This window comes from Xyrauchen texanus, chromosome 15 (assembly GCF_025860055.1).
Source record: "Xyrauchen texanus isolate HMW12.3.18 chromosome 15, RBS_HiC_50CHRs, whole genome shotgun sequence".
In the NCBI taxonomy this organism is placed as follows: Eukaryota; Metazoa; Chordata; class Actinopteri; order Cypriniformes; family Catostomidae; genus Xyrauchen; species Xyrauchen texanus.
The window spans coordinates 1,200,344-1,218,985 of record NC_068290.1 but is presented as its reverse complement, the minus strand read 5'-3'; the positions used below and the strand labels follow the sequence as shown (position 1 = coordinate 1,218,985).

Here is an 18,642-nt window from a genome sequence, read left to right as displayed (position 1 = left end):
TAATATCTCACAGCCTTTTTTCTACATATAGTTCAACAACAAAATCGCTCAACGCAAGAAACACGTGCACACATGAGGTTTTAAATCATAGTGTTATTCTCTGATTTTGATGTCAAAGCGTAAACAGTCGCGCACACAAAACAAGCTCACATTGAATAAGCCAGAAAGAACGCTGCTTTGAAGGTGATTTCGGAATGAGGGTCAAAAATTGACGTGTGCCAATCGGTTTATGCCTAAAGCTGTTTATGATCTTACACCGATAAATGACTGTAATGCAATGGTGGCTTGGTGGTTAAGGCTCTGGGTTACTGACCAGAAGGTTGGGGGTTCAAGCCCCAAAACCACCATGATGCCACTCTTGGGCCCTTGAGCAAGGCTCTTGGACCACATCTGCAACCTGCGCTCTGACCTCAGCTTAGTTGGGATATGTGAAAACTTTAGGGGCAGTTGACTTGGTGGTTAAGGCTCTGGGTTACTGAAAGAAGGCCCTAAAACCACCATGATGCCACTCTTGGGCCCTTGAGCAAGGCCCTTGACCCTACCGGGCACCATATCATGGCTGCCCCAGCGCTCTGACCCCAGCTTAGCTGGGCTTGGTGGTTATGGCCATGATGCCACTGTTGGCCACCCTTGACCCTATCTGCTCCTGGAGCGCCGTATCATGGCTGACCCTGCGCTCTGACCTCAGCTTAGTTGGGATGTGTGAAAACTTTAGGGGCAATTGGCTTAGTGGTTAAGGCTCTGGGTTACTAACCAGAAGGCCCTAAAACCACCATGATGTCACTGTTGGACCCTTGAGCAAGGTCCTTGACCCTATCTGCTCCTGGAGTGCCGTATAAGGGTTTACCCTAGTTTAGCTGGGATATATGAAAACTTTAGGGGCAGGTGGCTTAGTGGTTAAGGCTCTGGGTTACTGACCAGAAGGTTGGGGGTTCAAGCCCCAAAACCACCATGATGCCACTCCCTGCGCTCTGACCTCAGCTTAGTTGGGATATGTGAAAACTTTAGGGGCAGTTGGCTTGGTGGTTGAGGCTCTGGGTTACTGAAAGAAGGCCCTAAAACCACCATGATGCCACTGTTGGGCCCTTGACCCTATTGGGGCACCATATCATGGCTGACCCGGCGCTCTGACCCCAGCTTAGCTTATACAGCTTCACTGTATATATGTAAAACATATATGTATAATGTGTGACCAAAATAAAGCTATTCTAACGATAAAACGCAACATAAACGCACACGCATGCAATACGGCGGCGTGCGTCTCTCCCTCGAACCGGGGTCTCCGGCAGCCCCTCATCTCGCTCTCCCGCCGATAAGCGGCACGGCTATGCCCTCCTCGTCACAATGACCATATGCATTGTCTATAATTACACATAATTGGTGCAAGATCGTGCAATTAAATGTGCACATCGAGGCCGTTTTTCCTACTGTAGTTTATATCAAAGAATCTATTAAAACATTGTAAACAAACATACACAAATGCTATTATAGCGATTACTGTATAGGATCATAAGAGCAGTGGAATTTGTCTAAAGGCTCGCTCTCTTAATGAGCATGCAAATGCATGCAAAATCAACGCAAATATATCGTGCATATTCAATATATTGGAAAACTTCATGAGACTTTATTCACATCAACCACTGCAATATACCGCAGACCTGTCGCAATCCCTGCTCTCATATCATCCACCTGCCATATTTAGAGACTTCAAAATGACTCTGATGAGTTTCCTTCGGTGGTTGCATGCTCTGTTGTGTTCTCACTCTCTGTTTGTGGTGTAGCATGTCAGCAGTGTGTTCCTGGCTGTAACACAGACGGGTTCAGAGGTCTGGGACCCCCCCAATGCACTGATGCAAATCTCCCCGAGCACCTGCCTGTAATTTGGCAGCTAATCCCTGTAGAAATCCTGCGACTGGGGCCTCTTTCAATGCAATGCTGCATTACGGCCATTATGAGCTTTATTGTCCCGCAGAGAAATGCGCTCGTCCACAGCGCAAATTAAATGCAAATAGGAGCTCGTGATGAAAACGACCTCTCTTGCCCCGCAGGACTGATCCCCCCTCTATTATCAAAGTGTATAGTACGCTCAGAATGGCATACTTCTTGACTACTTGCATTATCTTTTGCAGTATCCAGAGGTTTTGGGGAGGAACCAATTTAAACCAGTGACTAACCTACCTAACAAACTGTACCCGTTTTTAAAATAGTGTAGCTTCCCCAGTAACAAGCTGCTTTTTCCAACAACAAAATGCTACATTGCTGTTTTTTATATTGCATTGCATTGCACATGCAGAGCTACAGCGGGATGAAATGACCTAAATTCAGGCATGAAACTCTAAACGGCACAAGCTGATTTTGACAGGGTATGCTATAGCCAAATCTGCCGCTAGCACACATACCTACCGTAGGTCTGGGCCTTTCTGGTAAAGATACACATTATGAGTCACTAGTTGTTTATGCCAGTCAGCCAAGCTGGCATAGCCACACTCATTAGCGTTATGCCGTTCGGTCAGGCACACTTAGTTAGCATGCACTCGGTGCACGCGGCTCTCGGGTGCAGCAGCAGTACATAAGCCATGGTGGTAGATCTGCATTTTTGGAGAGCTTGTTTTTTGTTGTTGTGCTTGTGCAGCTTTCCTGCTTTGTTTGGGGATTGTGTATAAGACAGGATCCTTTTAATACGTCACACCCACTTTAACATGCTAAATCATTCCGAGAGTTTGCCATGAATGAACTGCGGTAATAATCATGCACTCTTCTAAAACGTCCTAAAAAACATGCTCTGTTGCACTAGGAGGTCTAACTGATTTTCGTGAATGATATAATGCTCGAGTAATGGCACTTGACCGTCTTTTTATTGCAAAATGATGCAGTTCGTCACTCAGTTTGTTTACATGCGCGGTTATAATCATGCTACGGTCTTAATCTGTCTGTTCAAGTATGCATGACACATTGCATAATCTGTAATCCAATGCATAATCCAAAGGACGGCAGTTTAGGAAGTGTTAAGATCAGCACCGTCGCTCCCTATACGTATACGTATACCACACAGTCTGCATAGGGCACCGACTCCTAGGGGGCACCATCTTACCCTAGGAGGGCATCAGAAAGTCCACCAGCTGCCCTTACTCACAGGTTATACGTTATTCAAGGACCCGAGAGCAGAGTCGGCCCTGGTTAAAATAAACACAGCATGTCACCTCGGTCTTTCGGGCAGGTACACAATGCACAGGCCAATTGTGGTCAGATTACCGTCTACATGCTGGATGAAGCCAAATTATCTATGTTAACCTGGCACTATTTCTGTCGGACTAAAGCACTGAAATGGACCTTTTGATGGAGTTTGATGTACCTTCTTCGATGCGTGGCGTGCGGTTCATCGGGTCAGTGTTTGCTGGTTGCGGTTGTTTTGCCGTGACTGTTGCTCTTACTGCACACCTGGATGCTGTCGCCAGATTCCGGCTGTAATTTAATGGTGGGAGCGGTGAAGATAGAAGACACTGTGGAGAAACAATAGAAAATTTAGTCTGTGCATCTTTACATAATAATAGTGAACATGAACAGGGTTTCATGCAAAAATGTTTTTACCAATGCATGCATCAATGAGATTTAATGACCATCAGCATATCGGGCATAAGCATAAAAACAGGCATTATAATAAAGGTAATGTATAGTGTGGTTTAAAGTTTATGTGTGTAATATTAAGCACCACCTAACAAAATAAATTGGCGAATTTCAATTGTGCCCTCAAAAGTGAAGCCAAAACGTCTCGATCGCCCCCCGGTGACTGGTCCTAGTATAGGTCATAAACCCCGCCTCCCCATGTTATTCAACGGGACGTGAGACCAACTAAACAATTAAATGACACTTCACATATCTTTTTTCCAAAGATAGTTTCTGTCATTTACTGTCGTTTCTATCACGTTGATGTCATTTCAAGTGTTTGTTTTCAAAATAAGTTTGTTTTTAGTTATTTGATGCTATAAAAACGCTGCTGTGACATCATGATTGACAGCTGTGATTGACAGGTTCTCTGAGTGAAGTAGTCACTGAAGCACCAACGGACTTTTTTTCGGGATCTTCGGAGGACTGAGGAGATTGGAGCTTTAAATTAAATATCTAAATTTCTATAATTAATTATTTCACACCGTCATAAGTCATAAGTCAAAAGTGCAGGGGCGTGTGCTTGCGATTGATTCGCCGAGAGTGAGGGCGGGGCCTTGATTTCGCGGCTTTACTTCCTGCTCACTACTGCACAGGTCTGGTCCCAAGATGTCAGCGCCATATCGGGACACTGGCGGCTTCAGTTCTCACCAATGGGGCGAGAACTGCGAATGCGAAGGGGCGTCGGCCATCTTTTTTTACAGTCTATGGCGAATTTGCATAATATGAATTTGTAATGCCGTTATAATACGTCAAATGTGAGTTCAATTGTTTTGAACGGCAAAAACAAAAGTGCAAAATAACTTTGCATCATATTTGATTATCTTGTTTTATCTCGTTTATCACTTTTGCATGACAGATCCACGTTTAATGGACGTTATTCACTCTTTGAACAATAAAATAGTTTTGTACATTTATAAACCAGTGATGCATGGCCAAAATAAGCCATGAAGAGAAATTAAATAGCAAGTCAATTCTAATTATATCCATAAAGTTATGATGCATTTCCTGAATATTTACATTTACGTTTGTCAATAGATTCCTGACATTAAAAAACACGATTTTTCACGCCGTATCAATCAAAGTCTAGGCAGAAATGTTAATTACGCCTCTCGCCTGCCAGCTCGCCCTCCCCCATCACCAGACTGTCTCTTTTGTGATATAACCGGAGCTTATACGAAACAACAGAATTAATTTTCCCTTCATTCTTCTGCTTCAAAAGCGGCGTGGCGCTCTGCGCGTGTTCCCGCGTGTCAAAGCTCCGCCTCCGTCACCGAACCCCGCCTGACGCCCTGTTCCTCCTCCCTCCAGCAAACAGCCTGCTGTGATCTGATAACAGGATTAATGCAGTCCTGACTGCTAATCTATCACATTAAAAACCTCATTCTCAAATTTAAATGACTAGACTGACGCTTGTCTGCTAACAAACGCTTTTTCCGTTTCATATAACGAAGTCGTAATCGATGCAGGACTTCTGGCTCCAGTAATCCCAGTAACACTGACATGAGATTCTTTAATTTTATGCCACTGTTTTGCTAGTCGAGCCGCCGCTAATGGAGACCTAGCTTTGTGTGCTAAAGAAGATTAGCTCGTCTCGGCGGCTGTCAGCGGTCTCTGTGGGGGGTCTTGCCCAGAACCAGTGCAGGGATTATGGGTACAGGTCTCATTATGGACAAAAGGCCTTGGTTTCTGCAGAACGCCTTCTCAAAATCAAACCCAGCGGACACGAGTCACCAGTAATGGGCTTGTGTTTCTAGGGAAGGCAGAATGGCGAAAACTGGGCAACAGCGCCACTTTTTCAGCCATCTTGGTTTTACATTTACATGTATGCATTTGGCAGACGCTTTTATCCAAAGTGACTTACAGAGCCCTTATTACAGGGACAATCCCCCCGGAGCAACCTGGAGTTAAGTGCCTTACTCAAGGGCTCAAACCAGCAACCTTCTGATTACCAGATTACCAGTTATGTGCTTTAGACCACTACACAACCACCACTTCCATTAGTTTTCAAAGTATTGTTTTCCATTCATTTCTTCCATCGAGATTTAATATAATTCAACAAACCAAATTACAGACAGGAATCAAACCAACCAGCTCCGAATCACAACATTACAAACTTTAAAGAAAAAACGATTCGAAAAATTTGATTTTTAGCAATAGCATTATAATGTTTGACCACAAGGTGGCGCTGTCCCGAAACTTTGTGAGTGCCCTTCAGAGCATGTGCCAAAGACACATACTGAGTTTCGTAACGATGTGCTGAGTCGTTCCTAAAATACAGCCTTTAATGACTAAATCAAAAATGTCCGACTTCCAAAATGGCCGACATAGGAAAATGTGGTATCGTTCGACTCTGTACGTAGCACTTGATCTAAAGAGACACTTTTCGTCATTTTTGGCAAACCAAGCAACACCCTCATTATTTCACTGAATATCGGCCTCTGAGTGGACTACAAGCTCAATCTAGAGGTCATTATAAAGCTGAGATCCTCCCCTTTGTGGTGATATATAACACTGTAAAACAATATTAATAAATATTTGGCTATTTGGTGCTTACAGCAGCAGTTATTAGAGCATAAAAGAGACGTTTGTATTTGATGACTTACAGAAATCATATTTCACTATTTGATTCTTTTGGAAATCATTAGAACGGTGGTTTTAGGATAACAGAAGTAACTATACAGTCACATGCCTGAGAGCGACAGCTTTCATTTGATATATGACTTGTCTAGTTAGGTGCCATGTGAACGACTTTTTATATAAATATTCTACCCCGTTACCTCTAGAGGGCTTGATTTTCAATGTGAATATTTTGAGGCCTTATTTTGTTATTTTAGGTTACACAAATGCAGAAGTGATGTATATCTCTGAAAAGTTGAGATTCTAAGCTTTCAAATGATACCTCACATGCCTGTCTTACGTACACGGAGACTTTAACGTTTTAAGCATAAACGTTTTTCGCCATATAGCGCCCCTTTTGGTCACGCCGGTGGATCAACTCCCATATGTTGAAAATGAATGTGATTTTAATTCAGGAATCAGACACTATTGTTTTTTAAACATCGTAGGTCTTAGTTTTAAATCAGAGTTGCCATTTATCAGATACAAACAGATTCAACAGCATCTGATTGGGCATCAACATATTTATAAATTATCGCCAGAAAGATAACTATTAAATTGAACAGCTTTTGCCCTTCACCAGCACATCTGTAAATGTAAACAATCCAATTAAATACTAGTAGTAGATAAATGAAATATTCACTGTATATTAGCAATGATTTTACTGCCGATCTAAACCGTACGCAACATTGTGAAAATATTAATGCACTTTTTATTTGCCCATTAAGTGTAAACAATGCTTGAAATTCATTCATCACACTGGAAATGTAATTTGAAGTAGAAAGTCACCCAGGTGTTATATCCGCATGCACACTGCAGTATGTGAACACAGAGAATGTGATGAGAGAGACAGACGGGTGTACTGACTGTCGGGCAGCTCCCAGAGTCTCGGCGGCAGGTGACTGAAGTATTCGTGGTTGAGCGCCGCCTGTGCTGAGAGACGCTTCTTTGGGAAGCATTGAAGAAACCTGGATGCCAACTCTTCAGCGTGATCCACATATCCCATCCTGAGATACACACAAACATAAACACACAGCTGCTTACAGCGCCAACACAAACACACACAGCGCCCTGTAGACATGCACACAGCTCGCATCTGTAACACGCCAGCTCCATCTCGCTGGAAAAACTTTTGTTGACATTTTTAGAGCGAGTTTCCACCCACAAACGTCCTCTAAACCACATCAGATGCAAAGACAAACACTATACATGTGATCTTAGATTGTGCCAACCACACACTCACAAGCAAGTAGTCATTTACTAAATGCGTTTTTAAGTGACGGATTTGGTGCGCTAAGCTCCAAATGAGAGTAAACGCGACTAGATGACTTCACTAGTTGGCTCATTATGTTTTGAGGAATTACGAAATAACGCATGATTTACGTCAGCGTTGGCGAAAACTTCAAGCTCTATAGAGTAGTGCCAACGCTACCGCCGCTGCTCATGTTCCAACAACTGAAACGTTTACCCGATACTGCTGACCTTTTCCAAGCATCAGCTAACAATCACCGGTGTATGAAGAAAAAAAACAGAATTTGTCAAAAAAAATAAAAATAATAATAATAATAATCTCAATTTCGTTCTCTCGCTCTTAAACTTTTTTTTTTTTTAAACAAAAACAACTAAATATTCTCAAAATAATTTAGTTGTAAAATCTCACTCTAAATGTTTTTTTTTAAATAATTCTATACATTTGTTTTTACAAAAAATATATAACAAATAATAAAAAAATTTTTAACAAATTATTTTATAAATGACTTTTTTTTTTATTAAAAAATTATATAACAAATAAAAAAAATTTTTAGCTAACAATTACAAGAAAAATAAATCTCACTCTAAATTTGTTTTAGTTCTTTAAAAAAGAAATTCTTTTTTTAAATTTAAATTAAAAAAGCTAGATTTTTTAAGCAATTAAAGCTGGCAAGCTAATTACAATTTTTTTTTTTTAATCACAAAAATCTTTAAATGAATTTTTTTTTTTTATTCTCTAAATTAGTATTTCTAAAAAAATAAATAAAAAGAAAAATAATGAAAAAAAATAAATAGCTAACAATTAGCATGCGATACCAACCTGTGACACTATCAGTAAGCATGAAATCTAGTGTGGTACTTGATATGTTGATTTATAATTGCATAATACTCTAAATTCATATTAAATAATATATAAGGTTGAATCTATCAGACGTCCAAGACGTCTATCTAGCGAATGTTTACATGGGACAACAAATTTAAAAAAGCACAATATATCGACATTTCTGGTGGTGAATGTCAACAAACGACCAGAAATAACTCCCTTCGTCACACTTGATAATGAACGCCACATATATGAATATATAAACATATATGAAACATATGTATAAACATATGATCTAGTGTTCGAGTTTTAAGCCCAAAAAACCCACTGTCAGCGGTCTCTGTGGGGGGTCTTGCCCAGAACCAGTGCAGGGATTATGGGTACAGGTCTCATTATGGACAAAAGGCCTTGGGTTCTGCAGAACGCCTTCTCAAAATCAAACCCAGCGGACACGAGTCACCAGTAATGGGCTTGTGTTTCTAGGGAAGGCAGAGTGCCGAAAACTGGGCAACAGCACCACTTTTTCAGCCATCTTGGTTTTCAAAGTTTTGTTTTCCATTCATTTCTTCCATCGAGATATAATCAAATTCAACGAACCAAATTACAGACAGGAATCAAACCAACCAGCTCCGAATCACAACATTACAAACTTTAAAGAAAAAACGATTCGAAAAATGGGATTTTTAGCAATAGCATTATAATGTTTGACCACAAGGTGGCGCTGTCCCGAAACTTTGTGAGTGCCCTTCAGAGCATGTGCCAAAGACACATACTGAGTTTCGTAACGATGTGCTGAGTCGTTCCTAAAATACAGCCTTTAATGACTAAATCAAAAATGTCCGACTTCCAAAATGGCCGACATAGGAAAATGTGGTATCGTTCGACTCTGTATGTAGCACTTGATCTAAAGAGACACTTTTCGTCATTTTTGGCAAAAGTGTTCAAGAGATATAAGCCAAACGATATCAGTGTTTGCTATCTCCTGACCAGTAGGGGGCAGTGCGTCAAAATGGTGCAGGTAACCTCAAGGCCTAATGGTGATGACACGTACCAAGTTTCGTCCCAATCTCTCAAAGAGTTGCGGAGATGCAGCCTCACGTTCACTTTGGCGTGCTCTTCGTCTAATTCGTTGAAGCGCCATTGGAAACGCTGGGGTTTATCAAAATTCTGTGAATGTCTTTTTTGTCGTGAGTGCTTCTAGATGATGCAGGCCAATTTACATGCAAATCGGACATACGGCCCAGGACGAGTTTGAAAAAGTAGTTTTTTTTAGAAAATTCAAAATGGCGTCATCAAAGGGAATCGAATCGTCTTGAGCCGAGGAAACTTTCGTTTCTAGGACTCACGGTTCAAAAGTTATTAACATAAACGTGAGTGCACATTTGGGCAGATGGTGGCGCTAGAGAGTTTGAGGTAGAGATGCCAAATTTGCTGTGGTAACAGATCAGACTGTCCTCTACCTCTACCAATCGGTTCTATGGGCGACCATAGTCTCAAGAGCGGAACAAGTATAATAATAATAGGAAAACTAATAAAAACAATGGGGGGTCTTTTGGCCCTCAGCCAATCAGACTGGAACTAGTGATTTCAGACACGTCTGTTTTTGTGTACATTTTCTATTTTGTGTACTTGTGTGTACTTTATGTTTGAAGTCTAAGGTAAACTCCTGAACTGTCAGACCCTCAAGTGCCGCGGAGAATCCAAATGTAAATGAAACGAAACTTTGTGCAGCAACTGGTGGATAATTAGTCCTCCACAGCATCAGCACATTAAAGAAACATGATGTTCTCTGTGAGTTTTGCTCCACCAGCGGCTCTTCAGCGCTAAAATAACAGCGTGAGAAGAGTTCATGTAGAAGTGTCTGTGTAATTAGACAGGAAAATCTATAGGCTTGTGTTTGTGTTGAGCGGTGAGGGAATAGACCTCCACTGTGTTTCACTCTTGCTTTGGTTCAGATGAGAGCTAATCGACAGATCTTACACTTCAGCAACTTCTCAAAACTTTCAGACTTATCATACGTCTGTTTATAGAACTAGTCAGGTTGTAGTCCCAAAAAAATGGAAGACAGTTTCGTTTCTAGGACTCAAGGTTCAAAAGTTATTAACATAAACGTGAGAGAACATTTGGGCAGATGGTGACCACAAACTTTTTCTCTTGGCATAAGAGCTGAGAGAGAGAGAGAGAGAGCAGAGAGAGAGAGAGATAGCGAGATAGAGTGAGAGATAGTGAGAGAGAGCGAGAGATAGCTGAGATAGCGAGAGAGAGCAGATGCAGAAGTATAGATTGCGAGTATATGAGTCGAGCATAGATACGAGTAGATTGCAGAGAGAGCGAGAGATACATGATGCATGATAGCATAGCGAGAGAGTTGAGAGCATGAGATGCAGAGCATGCGAGAGAGAGCATTGATGAGAGCGAGAGAGCAGAGAGTCAGATATGCAAGAGAGAGAGCAGAGAGCGATGAGATAGTCGAGAGATGCAGAAGCAGAGAGTGCAAGCATAGAGCGCAAGAGAGAGCGAGAGCGAGAGAGCGCAAGAGAGAGAGAGATTGCAGAGAGAGCGAGAGCAAGCAAGAGAGAGAGAGATTGCGAGAGAGAGCGAGAGCGAGCAAGAGAGAATGAGAGAAAGCAAGAGAGAGGGAGCGAGAGAGGAGAGAGAGAGCGAGAGAGCGCAAGAGAGAGAGAGAGATTGCGAGAGAGACCAAGAGCGAGCAAGAGAGAGAGCGAGAGAGGGGCAGGATGACCTCACACCACACAGATCACTTCCAAGGTCATCTTTGTCATCCATCATCGCGTCTGTGGCAGCAGATGAAAGCGAAGGGCGAGCTACAATCGTTAACATTCCACACACTTTCTCCCTCACATATTTGTTTCCTCATTGGCTGATGGAGTGCCAAGACGTCCAGGCGAAGAGGAGACGGGCAGAGGGTGGACAACAGCTTGTACTGTCTGTCGAACACAACACAAACTCTTGAACTACTGCCCGCCGTAACCGTCTGTTGTCACACCTGTCTGTCTGATGCACATGTCTACAGCTGTTGAGCTGTATCTCCGGCTGACTGTTTCATGAGGTGTGTTCAACGATGTGCCGTCCAGTGCTCGAACAAAGAACTCAATTTGATTCAACTTTTATATCGTTGCAGTGGACGTCAAATGTCATGCGTCCAATCAGACGACTGTATTTTGGGTCAAATTCACCGTCTGTTGTTAGAAGCAAAACTCAACAGATGCCAACATGGACAGACCCCCTTCACCCCTCTTCACCCCTCTTCACCCCCCTTCATTCATTTTTGTCTCGGTTTCTTTCCTTCACACATCTTTATTTCCTTAACCTTTATGTTCCTTTCTTTTTCTTTTCTATGTCTCTATCTAGAGCAGTAAATAAGTGTCTTCAGGTCTCTGAATGTGTTTATAAAGCATTATGTTGATCCGTGTGTCTCAGCTTCATACAGCACCTGTGAGATCGATTACTGCTGTAACGTTTAGAGTCTCACGACACTGTTTAAAAGTCTATTGTCTGGAAAACAAGAGTTCTGTTCTCACTCCTCGTCTCTGTTTGTTTCTCTTGCGAGTGACAATGTTCAGTGTTATTATGCTGCAACTGTGATGTTCCAGTGCGGAGAGACTTTTACATTCCTTTGAACGCGCAGCTAAACACGGTAACACACACACTCACACACACACTCACACACGCACACACTCACACACACTCACACACACACGCACGCACACACTCACACACGCACGCACACACTCACACACACACACACACGCACGCACGCACGCACGCACACACTCACACACACACACACACACACACACACACACACACTCACGCACGCACGCACACACTCACACACACACACACACACACACTCACACTCACACACACACACACACACACACTCACACACACACACACACACTCACGCACGCACGCACGCACTCACACACACACACACACACACACTCACACACACACTCACACACACACACACACACACACACACACACACACACACTCACACACACACACACACACTCACTCACACACACACACACACACACACACACACACACACACACTCACTCACACACACACACACAGACACACACACATGAGTTTCATTCTGTGTCATTTGAGTCATCATTGAGTCTGTGTCGTGTATTTGGCGCCATCTCCTGGTGGTCATATGTAACATTGTGCTTCATGTGGATTATCTAATGATCTATACATCTGATTATCTTGTGTGTGGACTCGATTGAAAGATAATCACAGACTCTAAATAATCATATGTGACACTTAATATTCCTTTTATGTTTCATGAAGTTATAAACGAAAACACTTCATATAAGCAACAACAACATAATTGTGAAAGACATATATTTAGCTGTTACTCACTATATTTGTGTCTGCAAGTAAAACAAATAGTCGGGTTGTATTTTACTCTTTGAGATCTTTCCAACAACATATGACACATGAATATTTGATCAGTTTGATGATTTTACTGATTGCAGTAATATGTAGAATGCAATAATTTTTTTATAGATGATCAAAACAAAACATTTCTGATTTGTCTGTAGATTTTAAAGCACTTGTTCAGGTTTGGTCATTATATCAACATGCGTTATAAAATAGAGCTTCTAATCTTTCAAGCGACACCTGTTGTCTGCTGGTCAAGACTGTAGTTGTTAATATTTTGATGACAGTTCGTTCTCTCTGGTCCGTCAGACCTTCAGCATCCAAACTTAAACTGTTAAGTGAACTGCAAACACTTTCCCTTTACATTCATACACAATTTTAACCTAAAATCTTTGTTATAAAATAAGTTCATATCAATGCAACTTATCAACAACCCGGACACAAAAACATAATTTGGGGTCACTTACTTATTCCAGGCTTGCCTCAGTTTCTTCGGGCTGTAAACTGTAAAACGATCTGCAGATGTGAAAAGAGAAAGAAATGATCAGAATGAAACACAAAGTGATTCTCCAGATCAGATGAACTAATAGACCACATCTGATCAATTACATCGCACAGGGACACATTGGGAATACAGCACATGTTACGTAATGGTCAATATTTCAAACAGTAGTACACTGGACTAATTAAATAACCTCACAACATCTCGTGTTATTCAGCAAGAGCGACCAGTTATCATAAATAAAACATGAACAGTGTTGCATCTGTACGCTAATCTAAACACATTTCTCTTTGTTCTAGATATAGTCATTAATCTGACCTCCTGCTGACTGAATCAATACACATCAATCTGCCTTCACGTGTGAAACACACACACACACTAACACACAAAATAACACACGTAAACAAACAGACACACAAACACACAAAATAACACACGTAAACAAACACACACACACACACACACAAAATAACACACGTAAACAAACAGACACACACACACACAAAATAACACACGTAAACAAACACACACACACACACAAAATAACACACGTAAACAAACAGACACACACACACACAAAATAACACACGTAAACAAACACACACACACACACAAAATAACACACGTAAACAAACAGACACACACACACACACAAAATAACACACGTAAACAAACACACACACACACAAACACAAAATAACACACGTAAACAAACACACACACACAAAATAACACACGTAAAGAAACAAACACACACACACACACAAAATAACACACGTAAACAAACACACACACACACACACAAAATAACACACGTAAACAAACAGACACACACACACACACAAAATAACACACGTAAACAAACACACACACACACACACAAAATAACACACGTAAACAAACACACACAAAATAACACACGTAAACAAACACACACACACACAAAATAACACACGTAAACAAACACACACACACACACACACAAAATAACACACGTAAACAAACACACACACACACACATACAAAATAACACACGTAAACAAACACACACTAACACACAAACACACAAAATAACACACGTAAACAAACAGACACACAAACACACAAAATAACACACGTAAACAAACACACACACACACACAAAATAACACACGTAAACAAACAGACACACACACACACAAAATAACACAAGTAAACAAACACACACACACACACACACACAAAATAACACACGTAAACAAACAGACACACACACACACAAAATAACACACGTAAACAAACACACACACACACAAAATAACACACGTAAAGAAACAAACACACACACACACACAAAATAACACACGTAAAGAAACAAACACACACACACACACACAAAATAACACACGTAAACAAACACACACACACACAAAATAACACACGTAAACAAACAGACACACACACACACAAAATAACACATGTAAACAAACACACACACACACACACACACAAAATAACACACGTAAACAAACACACACACACACACAAAATAACACACGTAAAGAAACAAACACACACACACACAAAATAACACACGTAAACAAACACACACACACACAAAATAACACACGTAAACAAACACACACACACACACACACACACAAAAATAACACACGTAAACAAACACACACACACACACATACAAAATAACACACGTAAACAAACACACACACACACACACAAAATAACACACGTAAACAAACACACACACACACACACACACACACACACAAAATAACACACGTAAACAAACACACAAACACACACAAAATAACACACGTAAACAAACAAACAGACACACACACACACACACACAAAATAACACACGTAAACAAACAAACAAACAGACACACACACACAAAATAACACACGAAAACAAACACACACACACACACACACACAAAATAACACACGTAAACAAACACACACACACAAAATAACACATGTAAACAAACAAACAGACACACACAAAATAACACATGTAAAGAAACACACACACAAAATAACACACGTAAACAAACAGACACACACACACACACAATAACACACGTAAACAAACACAAACACACACAAAATAACACACGTAAACAAAAAGACACACACACACACACACACACTCACAAACAAACATTCAAACACAAACAAGGAAACACACACGCACGTAAACAAACACACACACACACACACACACAGACACACACTAAAACACATGTAAAAATCACGCACACAAAATAACATACGTAAAAAAAAAACACACACACACACACAAAATAACACATGTAAACAAACAGACACACACACAAACACACATTCAAACACAAACTAGTAAACACACACGCACGTAAACAAATACACACACACACACAAACACACTAACACACATCCTAACACAAACACAAATTCAAATAAACAAACACACACTAACACACACACACATTCAAACAAACACACAACACACACACACACACACACATTCAAACAAACAAACACACACTAACACATGTAAACACAAACACACATTCAAACACACAAACACACACACACACACACCCTAACACAAAAACACAAAAATACACATTCCAAACACAAACAAGTAAACAAACACACACACACACACACACACACACACTAACACACATAAACCCTAACACAAACACACACACACATATTCAAACAAACAAACACACACTAACACACACGTAAACACACACAAACAAACACACACACATACATTCAAACACACACACACACACACATATTCAAACAAACAAACAAACAAACACTAACACACACACTAACACACATAAACCCTAACACAAACACACACACACACACACACATTCAAACAAACAAATAAACACTAACACACACGTAAACACACACAAACAAACACACACACACATTCAAATAAACAAACACACACTAACACACACGTAAACACACACAAACAAACACACACACACACATTCAAACAAACAAACACACACTAACACACACACACATTCACACAAAAACACACACAGACACACATGTAAAAATCACACACACACTCACATTCAAACACAAACAAGTAAACAAACATGCACACACACACACACACTAACACACATAAACCCTAACACACACATTCAAACAAACTAACACGCACACACAACACACATGTAAAAAACACACAATCTAACAAACACGTAAACACACACACACACACACTCAAACACAAACACAGACTCACATTCAAACACAAACACACACGCACACACACACACACACACACACAAACACAATCTAACACACACACACACAGGTAAACAAACACAAACACACTTACCCATTTATGATCAATCAGTGTTATTACTCTTCACCAGCTATACTATCATAAACGCTTTATTCATAAATAGTCAGTCGTACACAGCATAACATACGAAACAGCATTTACAGATGCAGAGAAGTTTCTTATGTACAATTAAACAGCATGAAATTACTGGGATCTGACCTCATCCCAGATTATATGAAGAGATACAGCAAACTATAGCGCACACTGCCCTCTGCTGTTCATCACTAACTGTAGCGCACACTGCCCTATGCTGTTCATCACTAACTGTAGCGCACACTGCCCTCTGCTGTTCATCACTAACTGTAGTGCACACTGCCCTCTGCTGTTCATCACTAACTGTAGTGCACACTGCCCTCTGCTGTTCATCACTAACTGTAGCGCACACTGCCCTCTGCTGTTCATCACTACTGTAGTGCACACTGCCCTCTGCTGTTCATCACTAACTGTAGCGCACACTTCCCTCTGCTGTTCATCACTAACTGTAGTGCACACTGGCCTCTGCTGTTCATCACTAACTGTAGCGCACACTTCCCTCTGCTGTTCATCACTAACTGTAGTGCACACTGCCCTCTGCTGTTCATCACTAACTGTAGGGCACACTGCCCTCTGCTGTTCATCACTAACTGTAGCGCACACTGCCCTCTGCCCTCTGCTGTTCATCACTAACTGTAGGGCACACTTCCCTCTGCTGTTCATCACTAACTGTAGGGCACACTGGCCTCTGCTGTTCATCACTAACTGTAGGGCACACTGCCCTCTGCTGTTCATCACTAACTGTAGCGCACACTGCCCTCTGCCCTCTGCTGTTCATCACTAACTGTAGGGCACACTTCCCTCTGCTGTTCATCACTAACTGTAGTGCACACTGCCCTCTGCCCTCTGCTGTTCATCACTAACTGTAGGGCACACTTCCCTCTGCTGTTCATCACTAACTGTAGCGCACACTGGCCTCTGCTGTTCATCACTAACTGTAGCGCACACTGGCCTCTGCTGTTCATCACTAACTGTAGGGCACACTGCCCTCTTCTGTTCATCACTAACTGTAGCGCACACTTCCCTCTGCTGTTCATCACTAACTGTAGCGCACACTTCCCTCTGCTGTTCATCACTAACTGTAGCGCACACTGCCCTCTTCTGTTCATCACTAACTGTAGCGCACACTTCCCTCTGCTGTTCATCACTAACTGTAGCGCACACTGCCCTCTGCTGTTCATCACTAACTGTAGCGCACACTTCCCTCTGCTGTTCATCACTAACTGTAGCGCACACTGCCCTCTGCTGTTCATCACTAACTGTAGTGCACACTGCCCTCTGCTGTTCATCACTAACTGTAGCGCACACTTCCCTCTGCTGTTCATCACTAACTGTAGCGCACACTGCCCTCTGCTGTTCATCACTAACTGTAGCGCACACTGCCCTCTGCTGTTCATCACTAACTGTAGCGCACACTGCCCTCTGCTGTTCATCACTAACTGTAGCGCACACTGCCCTCTGCTGTTCATCACTAACTGTAGTGCACACTGCCCTCTGCTGTTCATCAATAACTGTAGCGCACACTGCCCTCTGCTGTTCATCACTAACTGTAGCGCACACTTCCCTCTGCTGTTCATCACTAACTGTAGCGCACACTTCCCTCTGCTGTTCATCACTAACTGTAGGGCACAATGCCCTCTGCTGTTCATCACTAACTGTAGCGCACACTTCCCTCTGCTGTTCATCACTAACTGTAGCGCACACTGCCCTCTGCTGTTCATCACTAACTGTAGGGCACACTGCCCTCTGCTGTTCATCACTAACTGTAGGGCACAATGCCCTCTGCTGTTCATCACTAACTGTAGTGCACACTTCCCTCTGCTGTTCATCACTAACTGTAGCGCACACTGCCCTCTGCTGTTCATCACTAACTGTAGCGCACACTGCCCTCTGCTGTTCATCACTAACTGTAGCGCACACTGCCCTCTGCTGTTCATCACTAACTGTAGCGCACAC

At 41.7% G+C, this 18,642-nt stretch overlaps 1 protein-coding gene across 4 annotated transcripts in view; it reads right to left on the bottom strand.

Moving 5' to 3' along the window:
• Nucleotides 1–3,361: 3,361 nt before the first annotated feature.
• LOC127655747 (cyclin-dependent kinase 14) overlaps nt 3,362–18,642 on the bottom strand; it is a 107,796-nt gene continuing 92,515 nt past the window's right edge. For all 4 annotated transcript variants that reach the window (XM_052143714.1, XM_052143716.1, XM_052143717.1 and 1 more), the window contains exons 11-13: nt 13,246–13,294; nt 7,150–7,289; nt 3,362–3,500 (exon numbers count right to left, since the gene is read on the bottom strand). In XM_052143714.1, the coding sequence (XP_051999674.1) occupies nt 3,385–3,500; nt 7,150–7,289; nt 13,246–13,294 (305 nt within the window). In that variant the 3' untranslated portion in view covers nt 3,362–3,384. The remainder of the gene's footprint in view (nt 3,501–7,149; nt 7,290–13,245; nt 13,295–18,642) is intronic.